This window comes from Homarus americanus, unplaced genomic scaffold (genome assembly GCF_018991925.1).
Source record: "Homarus americanus isolate GMGI-L3 unplaced genomic scaffold, GMGI_Hamer_2.0 scaffold21294, whole genome shotgun sequence".
Classification (NCBI taxonomy): domain Eukaryota; kingdom Metazoa; phylum Arthropoda; class Malacostraca; order Decapoda; family Nephropidae; genus Homarus; species Homarus americanus.
In genome coordinates this window covers 1-25,050 of record NW_024724694.1, presented here as the reverse complement: position 1 = coordinate 25,050, position 25,050 = coordinate 1, and the positions used below count along the sequence as shown (strand labels likewise).

The following is a 25,050-nucleotide window of genomic DNA, read 5'->3' as shown; positions in this document are numbered from 1 at the left end:
AAACTCATTAGGACTGAAGCTCATTAGGACTGAAGCTCATTATGACTGAAATCATTAGGGACTGAAGTCAATAGGACTGAAACTCATTAGGACTGAAGCTCATTATGACTGAAACTCATTAGGACTGAAGCTCATTAGGACTGGAAGCTCATTAGGACTGAAGCTCATTAGGACTGAAGCTCATTAGGACTGAAACTCATTAGGACTGAAACTCATTAGGACTGGGGCTCATTAGGACTGAAGCTCATTAGGACTGAAGCTCTTTAGGACTGAAGCTCATTAGGACTGGAGCTCTTTAGGACTGGAGCTCATTAGGACTGAAGCTCATTATGACTGGAGCTCATTAGGACAAACTCATTAGGACTGAAGCTCATTATGACTGGAGCTCATTAGGAATGAAGCTCATTATGACTGGAGCTCATTAGGACAGAAGCTCATTAGGACTGAAGCTCATTAGGACTGAAGCTCATTAGGACTGAAGCTCATTAGGACTGAAACTCATTAGGACAAACATTCAAAAAAGTCGATAAAAATATATACATAAAAATAAAATAAGATCACATACAAAAATCACTTCCAGGTATATAATGTAACACCTGTAACAGCCAGCCATAACATATACTGTATAATGTGTATTCCAGGGAACTCTCTACTACATCACCTCTCACTTTCTAACATAACACAGGCGTCAGTTATTGTACTCTATCGTATTTGAGTTAATTATTGTAACTTGTTATTTATGGGAATATTAATAGTTGTTGGAATTTTTGTTTCTGTAATATGCAAATGAGGAAGGAGTTGTTATTATTACTGAAAATGAGGATTGTGATAATGATATGTTAGGTTTAATACAGAAAAAGGTTAGGTTAGGTTAGGTTAGGTTAGGTTAGGTTAGGTTAGGTTAGGTTAGGTTAGGTTAGGTTTGGTTAGGTTAGGTTAAGAGTGTGTGTTTCGTTGTGCATTTTGTTAGTTGGGATACAATTACAGGTCGGTGTCTTTATTACAGAAAATTACAGACCTGGGACAAGGGAGTACTGCAGTAGACAAGGGTGGTAAGTCCCTCACCTCGCTGTATCAAACTGTGTGGTTCGTAATAATGGGGGAGTAATTATTGAATAGGCTAATTAAATTATCAACCTCGTCTTGGTTCTTGAAGTGTTTTTTCTCTGTACATAGTTTAAGTATTGATATTTCTTGGAATTGGTGTTTTTATAGCAACTGGGCGGATAGATTTGATAAAAGGCGCGCGAGCACACACACACACACACACACACTCTTAACCTAACCTAACCTAACCTAACCTAACCTACCCTCTAACCAATCTTAACTCAACCCCAACCACTTTTTCAGAACTACACAAGACCCAACCAAAAACACTCCAAGAATTCAGTAGAAAGACTAAAAGCTGATCGTCTTTTATCACCTGAGATGTTTCCCGGACATCTTCCATCCAGGATCTCCAAGAATGCCTCCTCCTCCTCCTCCTCCTCCTCCTCCTCCTCCTCCTCCTCTTTGTAAACGTTTAATAGATCGACGGCCGCTCTTACCCAGGGGATTTACCGCACGTGGCTTTAATGTGCGGCTTTTGAACGTTCCGGCTTTCTGCTGTTGGGAGGAGGAGGCGACATAAGACGTTGGTAAAGACCCAGCTGATGATATTGCCAGCACCACTTTTACCACTGTCACCATTACCATTATCTCCACTGTCTTCATACAACTATTGCTGTCATCACCACTGCTACCTTCACTACTGCTACCATTACCATCGTTGCTATCATCACCATCATTGCTATCACCACCACCACCACCACCACTGTCATAACAACCATTGCCACCATCACCACTGCCACCACAACCATTGCTACCATCATCACTGCTGCCAACACTGCTGCCATCACTCCTGCCATCAATGCTACCAACACTGTAACCATCACTGCTACCATCATTACCACCATTACTCCTACCATCATTGTTACCATTATACCACCTGCTACCAGCATCACTACTACATTCATTAGTATTGCCACTATCACCACTACCACCACCACCACTACCACCACCACTACCACCACTACTACTTCTATTAATATTCCGGTATCATCACCGTTGCTCCTACCACTCCCATTACTACAACCACTGCCAACACTACTATCACCACCACTACTACTTAAATGCTTCACCACTATCACCACCACCACCACCACAGTACTTGTAAAGAGCGCCTCAAAACTTAGGGTTCAAAGTTGACTCAATGCTGTGTTATGGAGCAGTGTGTGGAGTGAGGTGTACAGTGTGTCTTATTGGCGTCTATTGGCGTCCCTGGGTTTAGAATCTGTTATGCTGACTTCGAGTCTTTGAACGGTAAACATGTGTAAAAAAATAATGGGTGTGTCCAATGACGAGGTTGGTAGGAATGGTGGTGGTGGCGGTTGTGGTGGTGATGGGTGGTTAATGGTGGTGGTTGGCTGGATTGTGGTGGTGGTGATCGTTGGTGGAGGTGTGATGGCAGGTTAGGTAAAGGTATTTGGCCCCATCTATAAGACATTAGTAGTTAATAATGATTGTGTAGGGAGGTGACTGGTCAGACTGGAACCCAACTTAACCTAACCTACAGTAACCATTAGGCCTGGAACCACTTCTAATGGGTACCAGCCGTCATTAGGATACCCAGTTCTAATAGGCCTTATAATTCAGATGGGTTCTAACCATACCTGGCTTCAGTCCTATTGATTTTGTTAGGTTACGTTAGGTTAGGTTAGGTTAGGACTGGCACATAATAGGGTTGAAGAATGTTATTAGGCCTATTTGAGCCTATAACCTGTACCATGACGCCGCCCAGCCAACCTTCACAAGAGAACGTTTGTTTAGGCTGACCCGCGTGTTGGTCGTGTTTACATTGATGACGTCACGTGATGCAGGGAGTTCGTCGTTGTCACCTGTGCTTCTCCTTGTTTAGCTGCCCTGTTTACCTGCCCTGTTTACCTGCCTTGTTTATCTTGTTTCATTTTGGTAGTTGATTAATCGGTGTTTATATAAAGTAGTAATAATAGTGGAGATTTTGACTTTTACTCGTCTTTATAATTATATTAAAGCTTTTGACACTTACCCATCACATATACTTAGATATATTCCGCACACACACACACACACACACACACACACACACACACACACACACTCGTGACCTTGTGTAACATATCGTGGTTAAAGGACCTCTTAATGACCCTCCTCTTCCTCTTAACTCGTCTCAGCAGCTCACTATGACATATTCTTAGTCTCAGTCACTTAACTCACTCCTCTCATCCCTTAACTGTACTCGTGGTAGTCTTGGTTCCGTTAGTGTGTCCCATATTCTTGTGTCTTGTCTTGATTCTTTTGTTTACAGATTTTAGCAATATATTTACATATCTCTCTCTCTCTCTCTCTCTCTCTCTCTCTCTCAATTTTGCCACGTTGCCAAAATAGCGCTTCATGACTTTTAATTGCTCAAGTTAGCGAATAATTAACGCCTCTTTGAATTCAGTAGTTGTTCTTCTTTACTACTACTTACACTTCCTTACCCTCCTCCTCCTCCTCCTCCTCTTCTTACTCCTCTTACTCTTCTTCCTCCTCCCCTCACTCTTCTTCCTCCTCCCCTCACTCTTCTTCCTTCTTCTGTCAACTCGTTCTCCTCCCTTCTTCTCTTTCTCGTCTTCTACCTCCTCCCGCCTCACTCCTCCTCTTTCTTTTGTGCATGACTCGGCCACTGAGAGGGGAAACTCTTGTAGTGTTTATATCCTGGTTATTCATCTGTCTGTCCGTCCGTGTGTCCGTCCATCCGTCCGTTCGTCTGTCTATCCGTCCGTGTCCGTCCATCCGTCCGTTCGTCTGTCTGTCCGTCCGTGTGTCCGTCCATCCGTTTGTCCGTCCGTCCATTCGTCCGTCTATGTTTTCATTTGTTTTGATGTTAGTGTTTTCTTCCCGTAATTGGAGACATTAATTCAACCCCTGTCAGTCTTAGTAGGTCCAAGTCCCATTACGCGTCAGCCGAACCCAATCATTAGGATTTGGGCTTAATTTTAAGAGGCTTTAATCCTAGTAATTAGCTTTGTTTAGGTTGGCCCATGTTAGAACTGGGACCTGTTAGCAGTGGGACCGATTAGGAATGGGACCTGTTAGTGTTAGGACCTGTTAGGAATGAGACCTGGCCAGTTTAGGGGAGAGAAGCGGAGGCCATGTTTTGTACCCTCGATACCTTCGCCAGAGACTCCCGGCCTGCCTAGTGACTGTATAGTGTCACCGCCTCTTATAATATGCACCGCGGAGGGAATCCTTGGGACTCTGGGGAGATGCCTGAGAAGGTAAATATTGCCAAACATCATCCACAAATATTCATAAGAGTGGCGACAGGTTTTTTCCCCCCAAAATAACCTGCCTGTGATGCTCGCCAGCCACCTCACTAAGGTCTAGAGTAATTTAGGAAGTCTACCATTATTGACCACCACTGAGGAGATCCACACTTACCTAACTCATCGCCTGTCATCACGAGGTTCTGGAGTTGCTGGAGAAAATTTTTAATGTTGTGTACTTATATTATGCCGAAGTGTTTGATATGTGAGACCAGAGTGTCATCCTGCACTAACCTGAGGATTGGAATTACAGATAAACTTCTACGTCGGAGGCTGAAGATAGTCGTGTTGGATTGTGTGGTTGGAATTGATCTGGATACGATCTGGTTCTTTTTCTCTTTCAAATTAAGGTTATCAGTGAGAGAATGTAACAACTCATTCTTCCCTTCGGTGATATGAACGCGTGGCGAACTGTGTCAAATGATGGCACTGTGGCGCTCAAAGAGGAGGACTGAGACTTTTTACTCCTGGTCCTCAGAGAACAACGTTATGTTCACCGCATCTAAGTTTGAGATGTTACTGTGCGGGCATCACACCAACCAAGCCCTCTGCAAAGCCTCAGACGGCAGCACCATTGTTCAGCGAAGCTCCCTCGGCGATTTAGGTATCACCATAACTAACGATACAACATTCAGTCTAAACACAGAAGGAACCGCGAGCCGGGCCAGTGACGGGGAGGCGTGAGATCTTCCAGGTCTTCTCTACAAGGAAAACAGAAATGAATTCCTATATACAGACTTGATTACTGCTGTCCTCTGCGGCTCCTAACAACCTCAGTACTCAATTTTCCTGCTGCTGCCACTGCCTACAAGACAACTTCACAACAGTCTTCAAAACATACCTTGGACTCAGATCATCTAGGGCGTCCCCCACACATCTAATCATGGCTCGCTGACCCTCACTGTGTACAATAAACAATACCTACTGTTTACCCAAGACTGTCTGCCACCGAGTGATTGGAGGGGAAATAGGATTCAGTCTCCTTGTGTTTCTCTCCTTAAGTCCTTCTTGTAACACTTATGAGCATGATGGCCCTTGATGGGTCTCTCTCTCTCTCTCTCTCTCTCTCTCTCTCTCTCTCTCTCTCTCTCTCTCTCTCTCTCTCTCTCTCTCTCTCTCTCTCTCTCTCTCTCTCTCTCTCTCTCTCTCTCTCTCTCTCTCTCGTTATCCAGCATCCACGTCTATTCCATCTCCATTGCTGATATATTATTCATCTTTTGATATTTTCAAACTATATACTTCGCTAACACATCCTCCTCCCTCACTTCCATCCTCTCTCTCACCATCATCCTCTCACCACCACCATTCTCTCACCACCATCCTCTCACCACCATCCTCTCCCTTTTATCCTCTCATCATCATCCCTCTACCACCACCATCCTCTCACCATCATCCTCTCACCACCACCATCCTCTCACCACCATTCTCTCACCACCATCCTCTCACCACCATCCTCTCACCACCACCATCCTCTCATCATCATCCTCTCCCACCACACATCCCCTCTCACCATCATCCTCTCACCACCACCATCTCTCACCACCATCTTTATCCTTTGTCCTGACACATTGTTCTCCTACTCTTCCACTTTCTCTTTGTGTTTATCTGTTTCCAAGTGGTTTACCGTCCTCTTCTTTTCAGGAGAAAGAGAGAGAGAGAGAGAGAGAGAGAGAGAGAGAGAGAGAGAGAGAGAGAGAGAGGAAGTAATTACAAATACATAAATGAAAATAAAGAAAGACAAACTGAGCCATATTTTTTTGTTCGTATAGTCACACACACACACACACACACACACACACCTGTATACCAACAACACAGGTAAAGCTAATGGCCTCATGTGTCACTAATGAACCGTGAGTCGTAATAGTGATGGCTGCCCATGATTGGGAAGGGGAGACCTGAACCATACCGTACTTCACATCTGCATACGAAAGTACATTAATATTCAGTGCAGGGCAAGGAGAGAGAGAGAGAGAGAGAGAGAGAGAGAGAGAGAGAGAGAGAGAGAGAGAGAGAGAGAGGCAAAAACAGATACAAAGATAAATAAATAGATTGTGAGAGACAGACAGACAGACAGATAGACAGACAGTGCGTGAGTGAGAGGTTAGGTTACGTCAGCATTAACATTAATTATCTCTTTCATAAAATATAACATCATTTGCATTTCTGTTTATTCTCGTTTTCTTTGACTCTGTGTTTTATTTCTGTTGATTTTACTGCATTTTACTGTTTTAATTTTTCATGGTTTTTAGGTGTTTTATTTTGTATTTTTTTGTTTTATTTTAGTTTTTTGTACTGTAATATATCTCTTGTTGACTGAGTTTGTTAGGTTTTAGTCTTGTTTTAAATTGTTTTTGATAGGTTTATTAATGTTCAGAAAGGATTTTTGGGGTGGGTTTTTTTTTTACTATATTAATTTTGTTGTTTTTGTTGTGTTTTTTTAACTGATGAATAGTTTTATGTTTCCGATGTTTTAAGACTTATGCCAGTTTTACACACATAACACAACACAACACACCACACCCCAACACAACACAACACAACACCACACACACACACACACACACACACACACGCACAACACAACACAACACAACACTACACACACACACAACACCCCTCCCCCCCCACACAACACAACACAAATTTTCCCAGCGTAAAGGAAAATGATTTCAACTGCAGAATCACCCAGCCAATGATCATATCCTGTACACCTTTATATCATCTTATTCAGGTAGTGAACCAGCCAGCCAGCCAACCACCCTCAACAGCACACCTTCATCCCACATTAGTATTCCAAGACTCATTGTAACTTCCGCCTCACAGACTCTCAACACTTCTTAAGTCAGGAGATAAAGAGATTAGACAACTCAGATTATTTAACCTGAAGATTAACCACCCAAACACTAACCTAACCTAATCTAATTTAATCTTCCGACGAATTAAGCTGGGGAGTCTAATACTCAGGTGAAAAAGAATCTGGGATGTCTAATACTCAGGTGAAAAAGAATCTGGGGTGTATAATACTCAGGTGAAAAAGAATCTGGGATGTCTAATACTCAGGTGAAAAAGAATCTGGGATGTCTAATACTCAGGTGAAAAAGAATCTGGGGTGTATAATACTCAGGTGAAAAAGAATCTGGGGTGTATAATACTCAGGTGAAAAAGAATCTGGGATGTCTAATACTCAGGTGAAAAAGAATCTGGGGTGTATAATACTCAGGTGAAAAAGAATCTGGGGTGTATAATACTCAGGTGAAAAAGAATCTGGGGTGTATAATACTCAGGTGAAAAAGAATCTGGGGTGTATAATACTCAGGTGAAAAAGAATCTGGGATGTCTAATACTCAGGTGAAAAAAAATCTGGGATGTCTAATACTCAGGTGAAAAAGAATCTGGGATGTCTAATACTCAGGTGAAAAAACAGGGGTGTCTAATCTCCAGGTGGCCCGATATAGATATACCTCTCCACTAAACACGTTCCCTATTAGTTCCCTTACCGTCTATCTTCCTTCTCTTTACCACGACTGTAACACTCCCTACTTTAGCGAAGGTGTTGGCCAATACTCCCCCAGACCTTGACGAAAACACAGACCGAAGCTACATGTCTTATCAGCCATCTAGCCTCCAGTTCCATCTCCTCCGTCCCTTCCTGTCGTACCCTGTGGAATCCAAGTTTGTTGTTGCGTCTCCAGCCATTTGAGGACGCGACCTTAGGAATGTAAGCTCTACGTTTATCCATCCGTCTAAGCGTTAAAGTTAAACCATCCATGTGTTCAATTATCTATAACCCTATCCGACCATCCATAACCCTATCCAACCATCCATAACCCTATCCAACCATCGATCTCGTCATCCAGGAATTGTAAACACGACAACTCGAACCAATAATAATGCATTTTACCTCATCTTTGTACGTGGATTATATGAAAACAAGATATGAGACAGACTCGTATGGTATAGTCAGCATTCTGTCAACATTGTCCACGGTTATGGTTTCAGTGTGGCGACGGCGACTGTGGGTGGCGAGGTATTTTGTCTCTTACCGCCCACGTCTCTGTCGCTCTCACTGTGACCTCCTCGTCTTCTTCCGGCTCTTCTTCCTCCTCCTTCTCAAGCTCTTCTTCCTCTTCCTTCTTCTTCTTCTTCTCCTCCTCCTCTTCCTCCTTCTCTAACTATTCGCAGAAGTGAGGTGGCCAACTTTCATTATATTTACTTGAATGTACAATATTTTATTTTAGAATATTTGTGTTGTTATATACTATGTGTTGTAGCACAGTGTAGATTGTTGTATATTGTGTGGAGGTGCTGATGGTATGGGAGAGAATGGTGCTGATGGTGTGGGAGAGAGTGGTGGAGGATGTGCGGGAGAGAGTGGTGGAGATAGTGTGGGAGACAATGGTGGCAGTGGCGGCGGACCTCCATGTCTTGGGTCATCTCCAACACATAATATGGGGCCAAAACTTGTTCCTCTCCTGGTCGGTCACTGGTCGCCTACGTGTCACTCGCGGGGCCCGTCGTTAAAGCGTTCGGTCACGGGCGCCAAGAATTAAGGAAGGAAGAGAGAGAGAGAGAGAGAGAGAGAGAGAGAGAGAGAGAGAGAGATAGAGAGAGAGAGAGAGAGAGAGAGGATCTATTTTATTTCAGTTTTGAGTTGGATATCTTCACGCACTCTGACGGGATCGCGTATCTGTACCCACCTGTGTCTCTTATGCACAGTATGTCGGAAAGCGTAACTCGAAAACCAGTAGAGTTATAGTGTTTATACTGGGTTTATGTACTCATTAACACTTAACTTATAAGAGTGTCCAGAAGATCAGAAGTTAAGGTGTAAACAACGTGTGTCGACGCCTTACTCTAAGTGCTGTCTGGGTGTCTTATATTGCCAACACAACACTATTAGACGACACTAAAAGAACGAAGATGAACTTTCATTAGTACTTAAGGAAAACATTGATTCGAAACATTGAATCGAAACATTGAATTTGTGAGTGAAAATGGTCAGTGTTTAAAAAAAAAATGAATCGTTTATCGGCTGAGAGACTGAAGGGAAGCATTTTTTAAGGGCTTAGAGACAAAAGGGTAAATATTTTTTATACCCTCGTATGACAAGGAAGAACTGGGGCCGAAATAATTAATCAGGCAAAGTAAAAAGAAAGGTTTTAGGTAGAAGGAATTTTATCAGAATGATGTATTAACTAAAATTATTTCTTAGATGTAACAGGTGAATAATTTCAGAAGTTCAATAGCAATATAGATAAAGAGAATAGGGGGAACATTACATCACAAGAGGACATAGGTGTTGAAGGCTTAGCACAAGACCTCAGACGATCAAAGTTGGCCATTAAGACAGTGTAGGTGTGTTATAGGGGGGGGGGGCAGACTCAGCGGTCACACGAAAACTATTAACTTTGATGATCTATGTCCCCGATTTTGTTAACATTTTGAGGAAGTTCCAAGCCTATGAGACGGTGTTGTATTTTATATATTTAACATAAACAATTTATTGCGATAATCAAACTGTGGAATAAATCGATTAATTAAATCCAAAGAGAAATTGTAAAATGAAGATTAAACAATGTATAAAAAACTAATTCATTATTTGGTAGAGATGATGTAGCAAGTAAAAAGAGCCCCTGTAGTAAGTGGTGATGGATGGTTGCTCCTGTAGTAAGTGGTGATGGATGGTTGCTCCTGTAGTGAGTGGTGATGGATGGTCGCTCCTGTAGTGAGTGGTGATGGATGGTCGCTCCTGTAGTGAGTGGTGATGGATGGTCGCTCCTGTGGGTGGTGATGGATGGTCGTTCACTACAGCAGTGAGTGGTGATGGATGGTTGCTCCCTGTAGTGAGTGGTGATGGTGGTCGCTCCTGTAGTGAGTGGTGATGGATGGTTGCTCCTGGTGAGTGGTGATGGATGGTCGCTCCTGTAGTGAGTGGTGATGGATGGTCGCTCCTGTAGTGAGTAGAGGTGATGGATGGTCGCTCCTGTGGTAGTGGTGATGAATGGTCGCTCCTGTAATGAGTGGTGATGGATGGTTTGCTCCTGTAGTGAGTGATGATGGATGGTCGCTCCTGTAGTGAGTGGTGATGGATGGTCGCGCTCCTGTAGTGAGTGATGATGGATGGTCGCTCCTGTAGTAAGTGGTGATGGATGGTTGCTCCTGTAGTAAGTGGTGATGGATGGTTGCTCCTGTAGTGAGTGGTGATGGATGGTCGCTCCTGTAGTGAGTGGTGATGGATGGTCGCTCCTGTAGTGAGTGGTGATGGATGGTCGCTCCTGTAATGGGTGGTCACGTAAGGCAGAAGCTGATAACTAGAAAGCTTAAATTAGAAACACACCTGTACACATTCATCTCCCCATAAGTTCAGAGCTCATCAGGTGAGAGAGGTAAGCTCCTACCCACGTATGGACAGGTATAGCTCTGTTTAAGTACATAGTGAATGTAATGTACCCAGCATCCTACAGCAGCAGTATATAGAGGTAGTGAACACACGGTAAAAAGCCTACGAAATACTTTTGAACTTTTGGTAATTGGAACTGATAATGTTCAATTGACTTTTCCTTGAAGAGTAAAGTTTTAAGTGTGTCTAATGAGGCAAGTAAACGTGTTGTAATTCATTAGGATCTGTTAAGACTTTGGGGGTGAAGTTGATTGTTTCATTCAGGAGGTTAAGGCTTTATAATGGAAAGTGTTTATATATACTTACAAGACTGAGGGTAGACTTTATTAAAACAATCTGATATACTTGTGTCTAATTGTTGTTTCATAGTATTAAACAAGTATATAGAATCATCACAAAGTTGTAATATTAAAGTTCCTGGTCCCTGGTCCCTGGTAGTGGTGGTGAGAGGGGGTTGTAGCTGCCACTATGAGCTTCTAAGACACACGTGTAAAACTAGTGATAAAAATAGTGGCTCCTGTATTAATGTTGCTGATAGAACTTATTCCTTTGCTAGGTGTTACTGTTTCTGCAACTATTATTGTTGATATTGGTAAGAGTAATAATATAATGATAGTTTATTGTAATATACTACTACTACTACTTTTTTTTGTGGCCTCCAGCCTCCCCCAATAGCCACACCTTCGCCACCATTTAATTACCTTAATATTAAATATCCTAATACATAAGTAGCTATCCTACTACTACTAATACTAATACTAATACTAATACTAATACTAATACTAATACTAATACTATCCTACTACTACTAATACTAATACTAATACTAATACTAATACTAATACTAATACTAATACTAATAATAATAATAAATAAAAGAATAACAATAATAATAACAACACCCACCCCGAATTGCTTAGTAAACCCAAGCGTAATGTATCGCTAGTGACGAGAAAGTCTACGGAAAACGCAACCCACATTTCACTTACTGCAGCAAAAGGAAATAGACGAAATGAGTGAATATACAGTACAGTACAAGTGATCGTGGGCTCTTCGTGCCCGGTGGCGAGTCCGGTGGTACAGTTTACCGAGGCGTGAAACTCTATTAATAAACCGTTTATTATTATTATTATTATTATTATTATTATTATTTTATTATTACACACACACACCTAGTCCTATAGTATATTAGATAGACGTTAATCAGATGGAAAAGGATTATTAAGGATAAACTAAAGTAAAGTAAATGAATAGTGACGGTCGTATCTGACGTCAATAAACTACACAAACACAAAGGCTTTCCACCCGTAATTAAAATATATCAACAACATTAATAACAACAATATTGGTAATGTGGACCATGAAGCGAGGTTGGTGGGTGGCAGTGTTGGTACTCCTGACACCATCGGAGGAAATTTTTTTTGGAAAAGTAGTTAATGTGGAGAAAGTATTATTATTTTTACTTGTTTTGACGAAAGGAAAATTAATCCCTTATATTTTGGTTGTTAGTTTTATGATATTTCTTCGGTAAGGACAGTAGGGGTGAGGTAAGCAATTCTCTCTCTCTCTCTCTCTCTCTCTCTCTCTCTCTCTCTCTCTCTCTCTCTCTCTCCCTCTCAGGTACTTGTTGTCACCTCTCACCTTTACACATCACTAACAAATTACTGTATAATAGGATGACGTCGTTGTATTATTATTATTATTATTATTATTATTATTATTATTATTATTATTATTATTATTATTATTATTATTATGATTATTATTATTATTATTATTATTATTATTATTATTATTATTATTATTATTATTATTATTATTATTATTATTATTATTATTATTATTATTATTATTATTATTATTATTAGTAGTAGTAGTAGTAGTAGTAGTAGTAGTAGTAGTAGTAGTAGTATAAAATGGTGAAGTAGAAGCTCTCTGGTCTTGTTAACAAAATATAATTATGAGGGTTGACGCTGATTTAATTACATTTCTGTTATCATTACGGCCCACATCTCTGGCAGGGTCCAGTACAGTGAGGATTTAAACCTAAGACTCACCCATATCATTATCTTATATGAGTGGAATTCCTATCATAGAATAATGGCAACACCGCCCTTATGTCGGTCATTATTTAAACTCTTGTTATACTGTAATTCATGGTTCAGTTATCGAGTGGATAGAGAATTCAGCTCTTGGTTTAAAGGTCACTGGTTTGATCCCGAGGCACTCCCAGCTCACTCATCTTTATATGGGTACCTCAATCTACAGTTGGGGAAGTGACGTTGGTTGAGTGCAGTGTCGGCCATTTGCCTCCCTCAATATACACACTGTCTCCAACGGGTAATTATGCCTGTAAGACTTGCCTTCACGTTTTTACCTTCTGATCAGCTACCTAGGGGTTAGGTTAGGTTAGGTTAGGTTAGGTTAGGTTAGGTTAGGCTAGAGTAGTTAATCTTCAGGTGAAATAATCTGGGGATAATCTCCATGTGATCTGCATTTCGTTACAAGGAATATTATTACTTTGTGTCACACTGATCATACACACAACGCAGGACTCCATCAAACTACGTCGCAACACAGCTTGAAATTCAGTGATTCCCCATCGCGTATACGTGTTATATTCATGTAGTTCATTAATGTGTTTCCAGGAACAACCTCACAGGTCGTCGTAGTTCTGTGGGAGGAGATGAAACTCGAATTTTGTTTATTGAAATAGTTTAATGGCCGACGGCAGCTTAGTCGTGTGTGAGTTGTGTATTCCATATGTTATCGAGATGTTACTCTTCCTTTAACTGTGACAAGAGATAAATGTTCATTACGATTTCATGAATTTGCCACATTCATATCGGCTAAGTGAATGATTCTTGGTAATCCATCTCCTCATTCTTTCCCTGGTAATGCTTGGTTAAGGTACAATAGTATCTTCATGTAATCCATATCGATGTAATGCTATATGCTCTTGTACTTACACTTGCATTTAGATAAACAAACGCAAATTTTCTTCCCTGCTTCCTCTTCTAATATTAATATCTCACAAGATCAGTGGACGTTGGACACTTGACCCTTGACCTGTTCCTATAACGTGATAACATGGGTCACCCTTGAGAATTATCCAAACTCTCACGTCATTTCTGTCCGATTCCAAAGGATATATAGGATACCTGGCTTCTGTTTGATAGGATTTTAACTTGTATTTGCATTTGATTAATTAAAACATTTGCCTTTGCATTTAAATGTATAAGCCTACATATGAACTTAAGCCTGACACCAAATCTAATTTCCCTCTTATATCCTGCTAGTTACTTCACGTGGGAGATGGACGTTTGAGGTTAGCATGATACATACCAGGGCTACCAACTGCTCTTCGGGACACATACCAGGGCTACCAACTGCTCTTCGGGACACATACCAGGGCTACCAACTGCTCTTGGCTCTAATAAACAGAAGGACATATAACTATTCTCTCAGACATAACACGACACTTGGCAGCCATTGTTATTTTTTGGCTGAGACTTGACTATAAACATTCAATTAATTACAGCCATACTAGTGTTTTATATAAAAAAACAAAATATTCAACCATAGTCAATGAAAATGTATGCTATAGAAAACGGGATGATTTATTACTACAACTGAAGTCAAAATCATTCCGCTCCTTCACTGCCTGCCCCTCCATCACACTCCAACCTCTCTGGCTGTCACCTTTCATTCTTCAGCCTCTACTCGCTGTCAGTTATTTTTCCTTAAATCTCTTTCAAAACTCGACCTGTTTGTTCTGGGTTTTTTTTCCCTCTGCCATAGTGGGATTGACAGCGTATATTGTTATGGCAGAGTCTTTGTGGAGTTTGGACGCCATTATGGGCTTTGGGGGTGTTTTTTTTTTACTATGTAGACTTTGACGAAGATTATGACGAAGGCAACGACGAAGACTATGACGAAGGCAACGACGAAGATAACGACGAAGACCGTGATGAAGACTATGACGAAGGCTAAAACGAAGACTACGACGAAGACATCATGGAATATTACAATTTAACACGTGGTATATCATACGGCATTTAACTGGTTGTTTCCGTCGTAGTCTTCTTTGTCATAGTCATCATAAAATTATTGTCTTCATCGCCATAGTCTTCACTGTAGTCATCATCATCGCCGTATTTTTCCGTTTTATTGTTATAATCATCGTCATCGTTGGTTTAATAAATAAAGAATGTTTATGTCTAGAGCCCCACCTACATAAGTCATACACAATATTACTTGACCTACTATAATACAACACGCATAGTCTACCTGTCCTACCTGACCTATCTTACCTACCTTAAAATATCATTAATGACCAGAAAATTGAAGGTCCTTTACTTTAAAATGTCACTTTTATTTTCATACAGAGTTCAGAAGCTTTGTATTGGCTTATGTCTTACACACTGGGGACTGTACGGTGCTTTTATTTTTATCTCTTAATCCTGTGGGTGGATTACACACACACACACACACACACACACACACACACACACACACACACACTGTATGAACAAGAGGATTAAAACATAAAAAGAATTTTGAATTTTAGGAATATTTAGGTGTCGTCTGTGTGTGTGTGTTAACCCTTCATTTACACACCTGTGACTCCTGCAGGTAACACTGTCTTCATATGCCTGTGACTCCTGCAGGTAACACTGTCTTCATACACCTGTGACTCCTGCAGGTAACACTGTCTTCATACACCTGTGACTCCTGCAGGTAACACTGTCTTCATATAAGTAAGAGTTAGTCGTTCAGCGTCGCGCCAGTTAAAATAGTTATATATAGAGCTGCTGGCGCAACTTGATTTAGGTATAGTGAGATTAGTTCAAGTTTGTCAATTAAAGTAAAGACTAAGGAATTTGGTAAATTGTAGGAGCTTATGACATATGGGGAGTGTGAGTGAATGAGGCAGTCAGTCGTTCATGCGTCAACTCCCTCAGTCAAACATAACAATCCAGGAGTAGATGTAGGAGTGGTTTGGTTGATGTATGTAATCTGGTTTAAAAAAAATACTTGAATAATAATGAAGTGATTTACTGATCCAGTTGTTGATACGTTTTATTTGTGTGGACCATTTTATATGAAACATCTAACACATATGCGGTATTTTTGTATTTGTGTGTGTGTGTGTGTGTGTGTGTGTGTGTATAGCTATGTGTGTGTGTGTGTGTGTGTGTGTGTGTGTGTTTTACTATAGCCCTTCCCCTCAAAAAAAAAAATGGTCAGCCTAAAAGTCACCACCACCATTTAACATTTAATAAGCCCTGTAAAGTATTCATGCAAACTTGTAATGGTCTTAACTTCCCGAGTTCTTGAATTCTGGACGTCGCAAACTTGTTAAGTCTTGAAGATTCGAAATTATGAACTTGCTCCATCCAAAGTTCCAGCTGTTGGGGGTTACAAGCGTTCTGGGTGCTGAAAATCTGAACAAAACAGAAGAATATACAAAGTTATAAGATGTTCGAAGTCTTGGCTACCCAGATTTTTTTTTAAGAGATATTAAATTCTGAAAAGCTTGGAATTCCGAAATTATAAATTCCCAGTTTTGGATTCTTTAAGTTTCGAATCTTGAGGTCCTAAGTTCTTAAAGTCTTTAAGTTTCGAATCTTGAGGTCCTAAGTTCTTAAAGTCTGAGATTTTCCTAGAATGTTAAATTTCCATATTCGAATCTTTATGGTCTTGAATTCTCCAAATCTTAGAATATCCGTATTATTGAATTGTGAGTTTTAGCATCGTGAAAGTTCCTCGTCTGGTTGCGATTTTTCATGTCAGGTCGCCGAGTGACTTTCTGGGTCAGGTAATAAATTCCCGAGTCGAATCGTGACCTTCATCGTCGGGTCTTAAAATTCTGCGTTGGCTCGTGATCTTCCGAGTCGGGTCGTGATCTTCCAAGTTTGTGTCGTGATCTTCCGAGTCGGGTCGTGATTTTCCAAGTCGGGTCGTGATCTTCCGAGTCGGGTCGTGATCTTCCGAGTCGGGTCGTAAACATCCGCCTCAAGTCGTGAATTTACGTGGTCGTGGAGGTTGGAACCCTGACTCAGGCCAGCCCACGAGGCTATTGTCTCTCTGAAGGTTCTAACTTACCTCACTCACTGTTGCATGTTACTGTACTTGACGTCTGTTGTGGGCTGTGTGGTGGGTGATGTGGGCTGTAATCTGTGTGTGGTGGGCTGTATTTTTTGTGGTATGGGTAAGGTGACACCATTTCCATAATAGTTTTTTTTCTCTCTCTCTCTCTCTCTCTCTCTCTCTCTCTCTCTCTCTCTCTCGAGTAATCTTCATTCATACTGGAATATAAAACCCGTAATTACGTTAAGTTATATCTCAGATGAGAAAGAGAGAGAGAGACGAAAGACAAGAAAAGATAAATAAAATGAAAATAGATAAAGAAGAATTTTAAAAAGAAGGATACAAAGGAGGGAGAGAGAAATTAAAGATGAGAGAAAGATAGAAAAAAGCATGAAATAAAGCAAGAAAAAACAATAAGAAGAAAGACAGAGAGAGAAAGAGAGGGAAGAGAGAAATATTATATCCCCAAACTTAAAAAAAAAAATCTATTAACATTTAATTCCCCTGAAGTAATCCACTAATTGATTTTTTTTCTCATATTCCTCTCTGGTTAATTAAATTTTTTTTAACCTTAATTTTTTTTTTTTTGTAGAAACTCTTAATTTAATTCCACTTTTTTTTCTTATTTAGACAATAACCTCAATTGTTTTATCAACTGACGTAAATTTCTTGTTGGGGGGAAGGGGAGGAGGAGGGGGGAGGTGGGGGGAAGGAGGGGGAAAGGAGGGATGGGTGGAAGGGAAAACTCACGAGAATTACACGCTGAGATAATTCCTGCCTGGTTCTTTTTGAGAGAATGAATGTATTTTTGTGGTGGTATATGGGGGAGGAGGGGAGGGGAGGGGAAGGGGAGGGGAGATAAGAAGGGTGGTGGGAAGAAGGAGTAGAGGTGAGGGATGTTGGAGGAGGTGAGGGGAGGGATAGTGGAGAGGGGAGAGGAGGGGAGGGGTTGTGGATGAGGGAGGGGAGGCGAGGGGTGGTGTAGAGGCCAGACAATAGGAGGTACTCACACCACCCTCAGTTTCCACATCCCTGCCTGCGAATGAGAGGAGGTAAAAAAAAAATGAAAAGGTAACAATAAAACGAATGATGGAATAAAGGAAGATGTAGTGGATGATAGTGGAGGGGGAAGTGAGGAGGGAGGGGAGAGGAGGTAGAGAGGGAGTGGGGATAGAGGGGGAGGAGGTATAGAAGAACGAAGGAGGACACGGATACGAGGATAAGGAGGAAAAACGAAGAAGACATTGAGAAAGATAAACGGGAGATGGCAGGAAAGAGAAGAAAAAGGAAAAAGGAAAACAAAATACAACGAAAGGAGAGATAGAAGAAAGAAGAAAGCATAGGGAAGACTTAAACACGAGAGAGGAGACAAAAGCGCTTACAGGAAGATGAAAAGAAGAAAATAAGAAGAATAGAGCGAAAGATGAAGAGGGAAGAGAAGGGAGAGGTGGAGGAAAAGACGATAACACATACGTCGGTTCGTTGCCAAAGTCGGAAATGAGAAAACGAGTAAGAGATATGAAAATTCGTGGCACTGATGGATGATTAGACCGGTTCTGTGGTTCATGGTTGGTCCTGGGGGAGGTTCTGTGGTTCACTGTTAATAGGAAGATTCTCCGGTTCACTATTGGATACAAAATACTTTAGTGGTTCATTTTTTAGGATGGGAAGGCAATGGTTCCATGGTTCTTTGTATCAGGTGATAGATCTATGGTTCACAACAACAACACAAGATGGTTCCATGGTTCTCTGTATCAGGTGATAGATCTATGGTTCACAACAACACAAGATGGTTCCATGGTTCTCTGTATCAGGTGATAGATCTATGGTTCACAACAACAACACAAGATGGTTCCACGGTTCGCCTCGCTTTATACAACATTCATGCCAAGTCTTAAACTCCTCCTCATAACGTCTCCTCGCCTCCTCAGAGATCGTTTCTCGCCGGAAAACTACAGAATGATAACACGTCCCCCGTTCAAAACTTTATATAGGGTCCAAATTTTCACCAAATACGTATGCCATTTTTTTTTTTTTTTTTTTTTTGTAACGTCCTTGACCAAGATTCTTCAGAGAGCCGCAAGGGGAGGATTTTTCTCATAAGGGCGGTAGTTGTGGTGTGACGTACAGGTGTCTCCCTTAACCTATTGTGTAGTAGTCACAGCCAACATGAGAATTGCACTTTAAAAAAAAAATCATAACTTGTGGTGCTCTTGCATTGATTTTCTGAATTTGACTTTTGAGAAATTTTGACACTTGGCCTTTTATTGACTCACCGTGACCTCTGACCTACTATTGATCTAATTTTAGTAAAGTTTTGTTAATGGGTTAACTTTTGATCATCATTTGCCAAGTTCCATCAATGCCGAGTTATAGGAAACCAATAGTCCCCTCCGCCCTTCTACACAAGTTGGTAATAAAGGGTAGGAAAGGGGTAAGGCCAATTTAATTCAGAGTTTAGTTTCTCTATATCAACAACGCCTATACACAACATACCCGGGCACTAAGACAGACTTACACGCATCCATTATCCTGTGTATCACAACCTTTACACACACACACACACACACACACACACACACACACACACACACACACACACACACACACACACACACACACACACACACACACACACACACACACACACACACACACACACACACACACACACACACACACACACACACACACACACACACACACACACACACACACACACACATATCTTCCCTGGCCAACCCGTTCAGACTCGAGTCTTTGAGTGGGCGAGTCGCTGTCTGTCACTCCTGCCATTTTGTGTAAAACGTAAGGAAAAAAAATTATTGCAGGGAAGATTGAATTTCTGTCTCAAGCGACCACGTCCGTAAGAATCGTCCGTGTGATGGTCCGTGGTCGTCGATCTTACCTTAGGCTCGCTTTGATGGACTTTGAATGTGGCGTTATGTGACAGTTTGCTACCAGTGGCTTTTTCAAACGGTTATTTTTATTAAATTGCTAACGTCAGAGAGCTCAGATGATGGGTTGGTTCGTGTAAGTGGAGGGAAGCTGCCTAGACATGGGGACGCCTCAGCTATTATATACAAGCGCACTTTAGCATAGTGCCAAGCAACTTCTATGTCGTGTGTGTGTGTGTGTGTGTGTGTGTGTGTGTGTGTGTGTGTGTGTCTCATCATACCTACGCACCGCCTTAATGATACTGTGATTACGTGTAAGTATGACTCAGCAGATTTAGGTATAATTTCAACTATATATAACTTAACATCTCAACTTTACATACAGTCATCACTTGAGAATTATTGTAATAATACTTGTGTCACTCCGTATATACCAGACATGATATCATTCAATTAATCCAAATCATTAACGTGAATTAACGAGGTAATTTATCCTGTAGGTATTGGCCGCGTATAACCTCAATTTCTGTTATGTCATTATCTAGTGTAGTTTGATTGGCTGATTCACAGAAGGGAAAAATTTGTCGACTTTTTCACCATCCCGGGGATGGACGCATATTACAGCTACCCAGGGCCAGATTGATCATTTATGGAAAGACCTAACCAAAACTCAGTGCAGGTCTGTCAACCATCCTGGTAATATGGATGTATATTTAAATTTAGCATGTAAGTTAATGAATGATTGAAGAGGTTGTAACTGGAAAAATCAGCTTGTGAGATGAATGAATTTACGAATGAATAAGATACTTCTATTAATGTAAGAGTGCCCATGCTATTAATAACGTAAATAGTAATTGAATTTTAAGTTTAATTATTCCAAAACAAACCTGGCACCACCTGTAGCTTGTAAATCACCCCTTTCAACTCTTTTTGAAAATTTACATGAAAGAATAAAAAATATATATCGTGTTATATTGTGGGGAGTGGGAATCACCTCTATAGTTACTGGAGCCAAGATCAAATAACACTGTAACCATGACAAACTTACACCTAGAATTGTACTTGTTTTGATTACTTACTAAATGGACGTATAGGTGTTTAGCCTGTATGTAAAGTGTAAATAGTCAAGTATAAGATTGTGTTCCAAGGAGGGGATGACAGACGTGAATTATTAACCTAACCTAACCTAACCTATCCTAACCTAACCTAACCTAACCTAACCTAACCTAACGTGCTTCAAACTTTTTAACTCAATATTGACATTTGTGTTTTATTTCTATCATCACGTCAGGTATTTACCAACTTACCTGTGATCTATTTCTCAGAATCAGCCAAGAGAAGATGATATATTAAGTGATCTTTTTCTCAGCATGAATATATTTCCCAAAGAAGCTTCACATGATATATAGTCGTTTGTTGTAAGCTTGTAGGAACACGCGAGTGATGGCGAAATATTTGAGCAAAGTTTCTGAGCCGTTTTGCAAATATTTGACCAAGATTAGCTCCTGCCACAATATTGAACATAAGTGGGATTACTGAGGGATTAGTCCTAAAATTATTTCACCTGTAGAATGACCACCCTAATGCTAACCTAACCTAACCTAACCTAACCTAACTCCAGGTAAAGTAAGGGTAGTAAATCATCAGGTAAAATAAACTTGGGTAAACGAATCTTTAGGTAATATAAAAAAAATTCTGTTCTGTGTTGTTTTGAGGTCTTTTAATCATTGTGATAAGTATGGCGATTAGTTTGCACAGGTGTGATTAATGAGGGGGAAAGAGGTTACCTGAGGATATAGTGATAAAGTGCTATAAGGAAGGAGACAATGTTGGTGTAATTAAGGTGAAAGTTTATGGAGAGAGAGAGAGAGAGAGAGAGAGAGAGAGAGAGAGAGAGAGAGAGAGAGAGAGAGAGAGAGAGAGATTATGAACCATACACCCTAATCCTGCTCTTGAACCTTGAAACACGTCTGAGGAAATATTACTGATTATAAAATTTCCCAATAATCATAAGGTATAATATTCTAAGTTCTCTGTTTTATATCAAGCCTCACATAGTTGTGTTCATATTGTCTTATTAAAATTTTATAGCCCCGGGTCGTCATTTCAGATGGTATTGTTTTTTGGTTTCTTTGAGTGATATATAATTTGGGTTTATTTCTTATTCATTTAGTGGTGGTAAATTTTGTAAGGTGGACAGGTGAGTTCAGTTTGGTTCACCTGGTGACTTGAATGGTAATGTGGTGATTAAGTCTCTGGACCTGACCTGGTGAATTAGTATCTCATTAGTTCAGGTATAGTTTAGATCAGGTGTGTAGTTGGACTGGTCTAATGTAGGTATGGGATAACCTTCACGCTAACCTAACCTAACTTAACCTAACCTAACTGTAAAGGCCTGGGACTTTGGGGATAGAAATCCCTTAACAGGCTAATCAGGATCTTAATAAAGGAAAGTCAAGGACCATGGTTTTCTGAGGAATAACAAACAACCGTTTGAGATTGACATCTCTTTACTATAAAAATATAACACAAAACTCTGACACCACTCAACAAACATCAAATAACAACGGGAGTCAAACAATTAAGTCAGTCAACAGTTAATGGAGTTAATCAATTAAGGGAAGCAAACAATTAAAGGAATCAAACAAATAATGGGAGTCAGCAATTAATGGATTCAAACAATTAAATGGAGTCAACAACTGAAAGAATCAAACAATGAACAAATATTTCCTACGGCAGTGGCCCTGGGGGAAGGTTCTGGAACACTGTGATCCACACTCAGGGTAGGGAAGCATCCATTCAACTCCACACTCGAGCAACGTCTTCAAATGACAGGAGAACACCGGGGCACAGACGGAATGAGATGAACTGACGGTCGTGGTATGTGGTAGTGGTAGATGTCCAGAGAATTGACAGTCGATAGGTGAAGGTCTGGGAACACAGCCCACGAGTCCAGGACCTATGATGAGATCACAGCCAGAATTTGACGGACAGCGGGGTAGCTAGAAGAGTGACTGTATGGCGGCTGGGTTGAATCTCCCGGTGACCCAGATAGACGCTGCCGTTCTCACCTCTGTCCAACCGCCCCAAGTGTCGTCCGTACCAGCAAACGAGAGAGTTAGCAGCGGTAACCAGCAGGAAGATAGTTTCCGCCCTTACACTAACCTAACCCAAACAACAAGGGAACACAGTGCGAAGTTAATTTCCTTTTAAAGTGGTTGTAGTTGTTTGAGTTTGTTTTCGTGATTCAATTTAATTCTTCTGCGGTTATTGGTCACCTGTGTGTGTGTGTGTGTGTTCAAACTTACCAAGAGGAAATTGAAGTGTGTTGTTCAGGTGTAGAGTGTGTTGTTTAGGTATGAAGTGTGTTGTTGGGGTGTAGAGTGTGTTGTTTAGGTATAAAGTGTGTTGTTTAGGTGTAGGGTGTGTTGTTTAGGTGTGACGGTACAACACTGTAGATGATTATAACCAACTAATGAAAAGCGAGACCTTAGGAAAATAGCAAAATTCCCTCCATTCCCAAAACAAATGATGATCACCTGAAGATTACGCACCCTATCTTATTTCATCTGATGATTAAATACCCTAACAATACCTTGGGAGGTTAGGTTAGGTTAGGTGAGGTTAGGTTAGGTTAGGTTTAATAAGCAGGTGAAATAAGCTGGGGTGCCTAATCTTCATGTGATAAAAAAATACTGCATGCAAATTTTTCATTCATTTTTTTTTTACATTAAGTTGCTGGTTATTATTATTACGTCACAAATTCGTCGCTAATTTGAGATTTTGTTTCAGCTGACCATCAAACACTCGTTACCAAGCGATGATGACTCAATCATTTACATGAAATTATATTAAACATTATATCTCGTTTATATCTCCCTGACGATGGCATAAACTCAGTTAAGATTAATTGAAATTACTATTAACTGGGAACTGATTATAATAAAGTGACGGATGAGAGGTTTGGGAATGTCTTGAAGTTAGTTGGTGAATATCCTAATAATGATAATAATAATAATAATAATAATAATAATAATAACAATAATAATAATAATAATAATAATAATAATAATAATAATAATAATAATAATAATAATAATAATAATAATAATAATAATAATAATAATAATAATAATAATAATAATAATAATAATAATAATAATAATAATAATAATAATAATAATAATAGTGATAATAATAATACAAAGTTTATTCAGGTGTTGTTCATCCTGTATGTAAAAAGTGTTGACTTATATAGACTTGCTGCAGAACTTTTAGCTTTTTTTTTCTTATTATTGTCGTAGATAATCCTACTTTAAAACTCAGGGCATTTATTTTATTCTCAGTACAGGCGTTTATATTCTTAAAGAAAACTCCCAGGACTGTCTTAAATAATCCCTTTTAAAACTCATAATATATTTTTCCTACTTGGGAACTCTTCATAGAGTATTTAATTTATTCCCAGGATTGTCATGAATATATCTCCAAATTTTAGTGTAAACTTGCTTTTAAAACTCCTTGACTTTTTTTTTAATTACTTCTATAGTCATAAGTAGCGCGAGTCGCCATTGTCGTAATGAGGACAGGGCCAGAAAGCGCTCTCTTTAATGGGTTTTTGCCATTAGCCTTTATGAAGGTGGTAACTGGCTAGGAGTGCATTTGTCTGAACATAATGGGTCCGCCCCGGGGTGTATGTCTGTCAGGCGGAGTGTTCTTTAGAGCTATATAAGCTGTTGTTGGCTCAACCTTGTGGTATTAGCTGTGATGGGGCGACTGTGGTGTACCTATATGGGGGGGGGGGGAGGAGGCGAGTGTTAGGAGTAACTATCGTGAGTAAAACTATATCTCTGTCTGTTTGTCTGACTGTGTCTCGTTAATAAAAAAAACTTACCTAACAATTAATGAATCAGTCGTGCTGGACAAGGTATTGCTCGTCTGTCTCTGTGTTTCTAAAATAACTGGCGAAAAAATTTGAGAACTTCCGCTAAACTTGGTGATTTTGATCAACATTTGACAAAGTGCACACGAAATACTTTCAGTGCAAATCGCGCCAAACCTACCAAGTGTTTTTACGTTAATAGGGCTTTATGTGTGTTAAAGAAATCGACTGGATTTTGGGATGTTGAAGAAAACGATGATATGAGACAGTCTTCAGGGGTGACTATATTAATATACAATAACAGCATCATTAGTTCGATATTTATCTTCGCATGGTGTGTGTGTGTGTGTGTGTAATAATAATAATAATAATAATAATAATAATAATAAT

At 40.1% G+C, this 25,050-nt stretch overlaps 1 protein-coding gene across 1 annotated transcript in view; it reads left to right on the top strand.

Moving 5' to 3' along the window:
- Window positions 1–14,784, top strand: part of LOC121864543 (formin-like protein 5) — a 146,546-nt gene extending 131,762 nt beyond the window's left edge. The window contains exon 5 of the mRNA XM_042363614.1: window positions 14,684–14,784. Coding sequence (XP_042219548.1) covers window positions 14,684–14,784 — 101 coding nt within the window. The remainder of the gene's footprint in view (window positions 1–14,683) is intronic.
- Window positions 14,785–25,050: the final 10,266 nt, after the last annotated feature.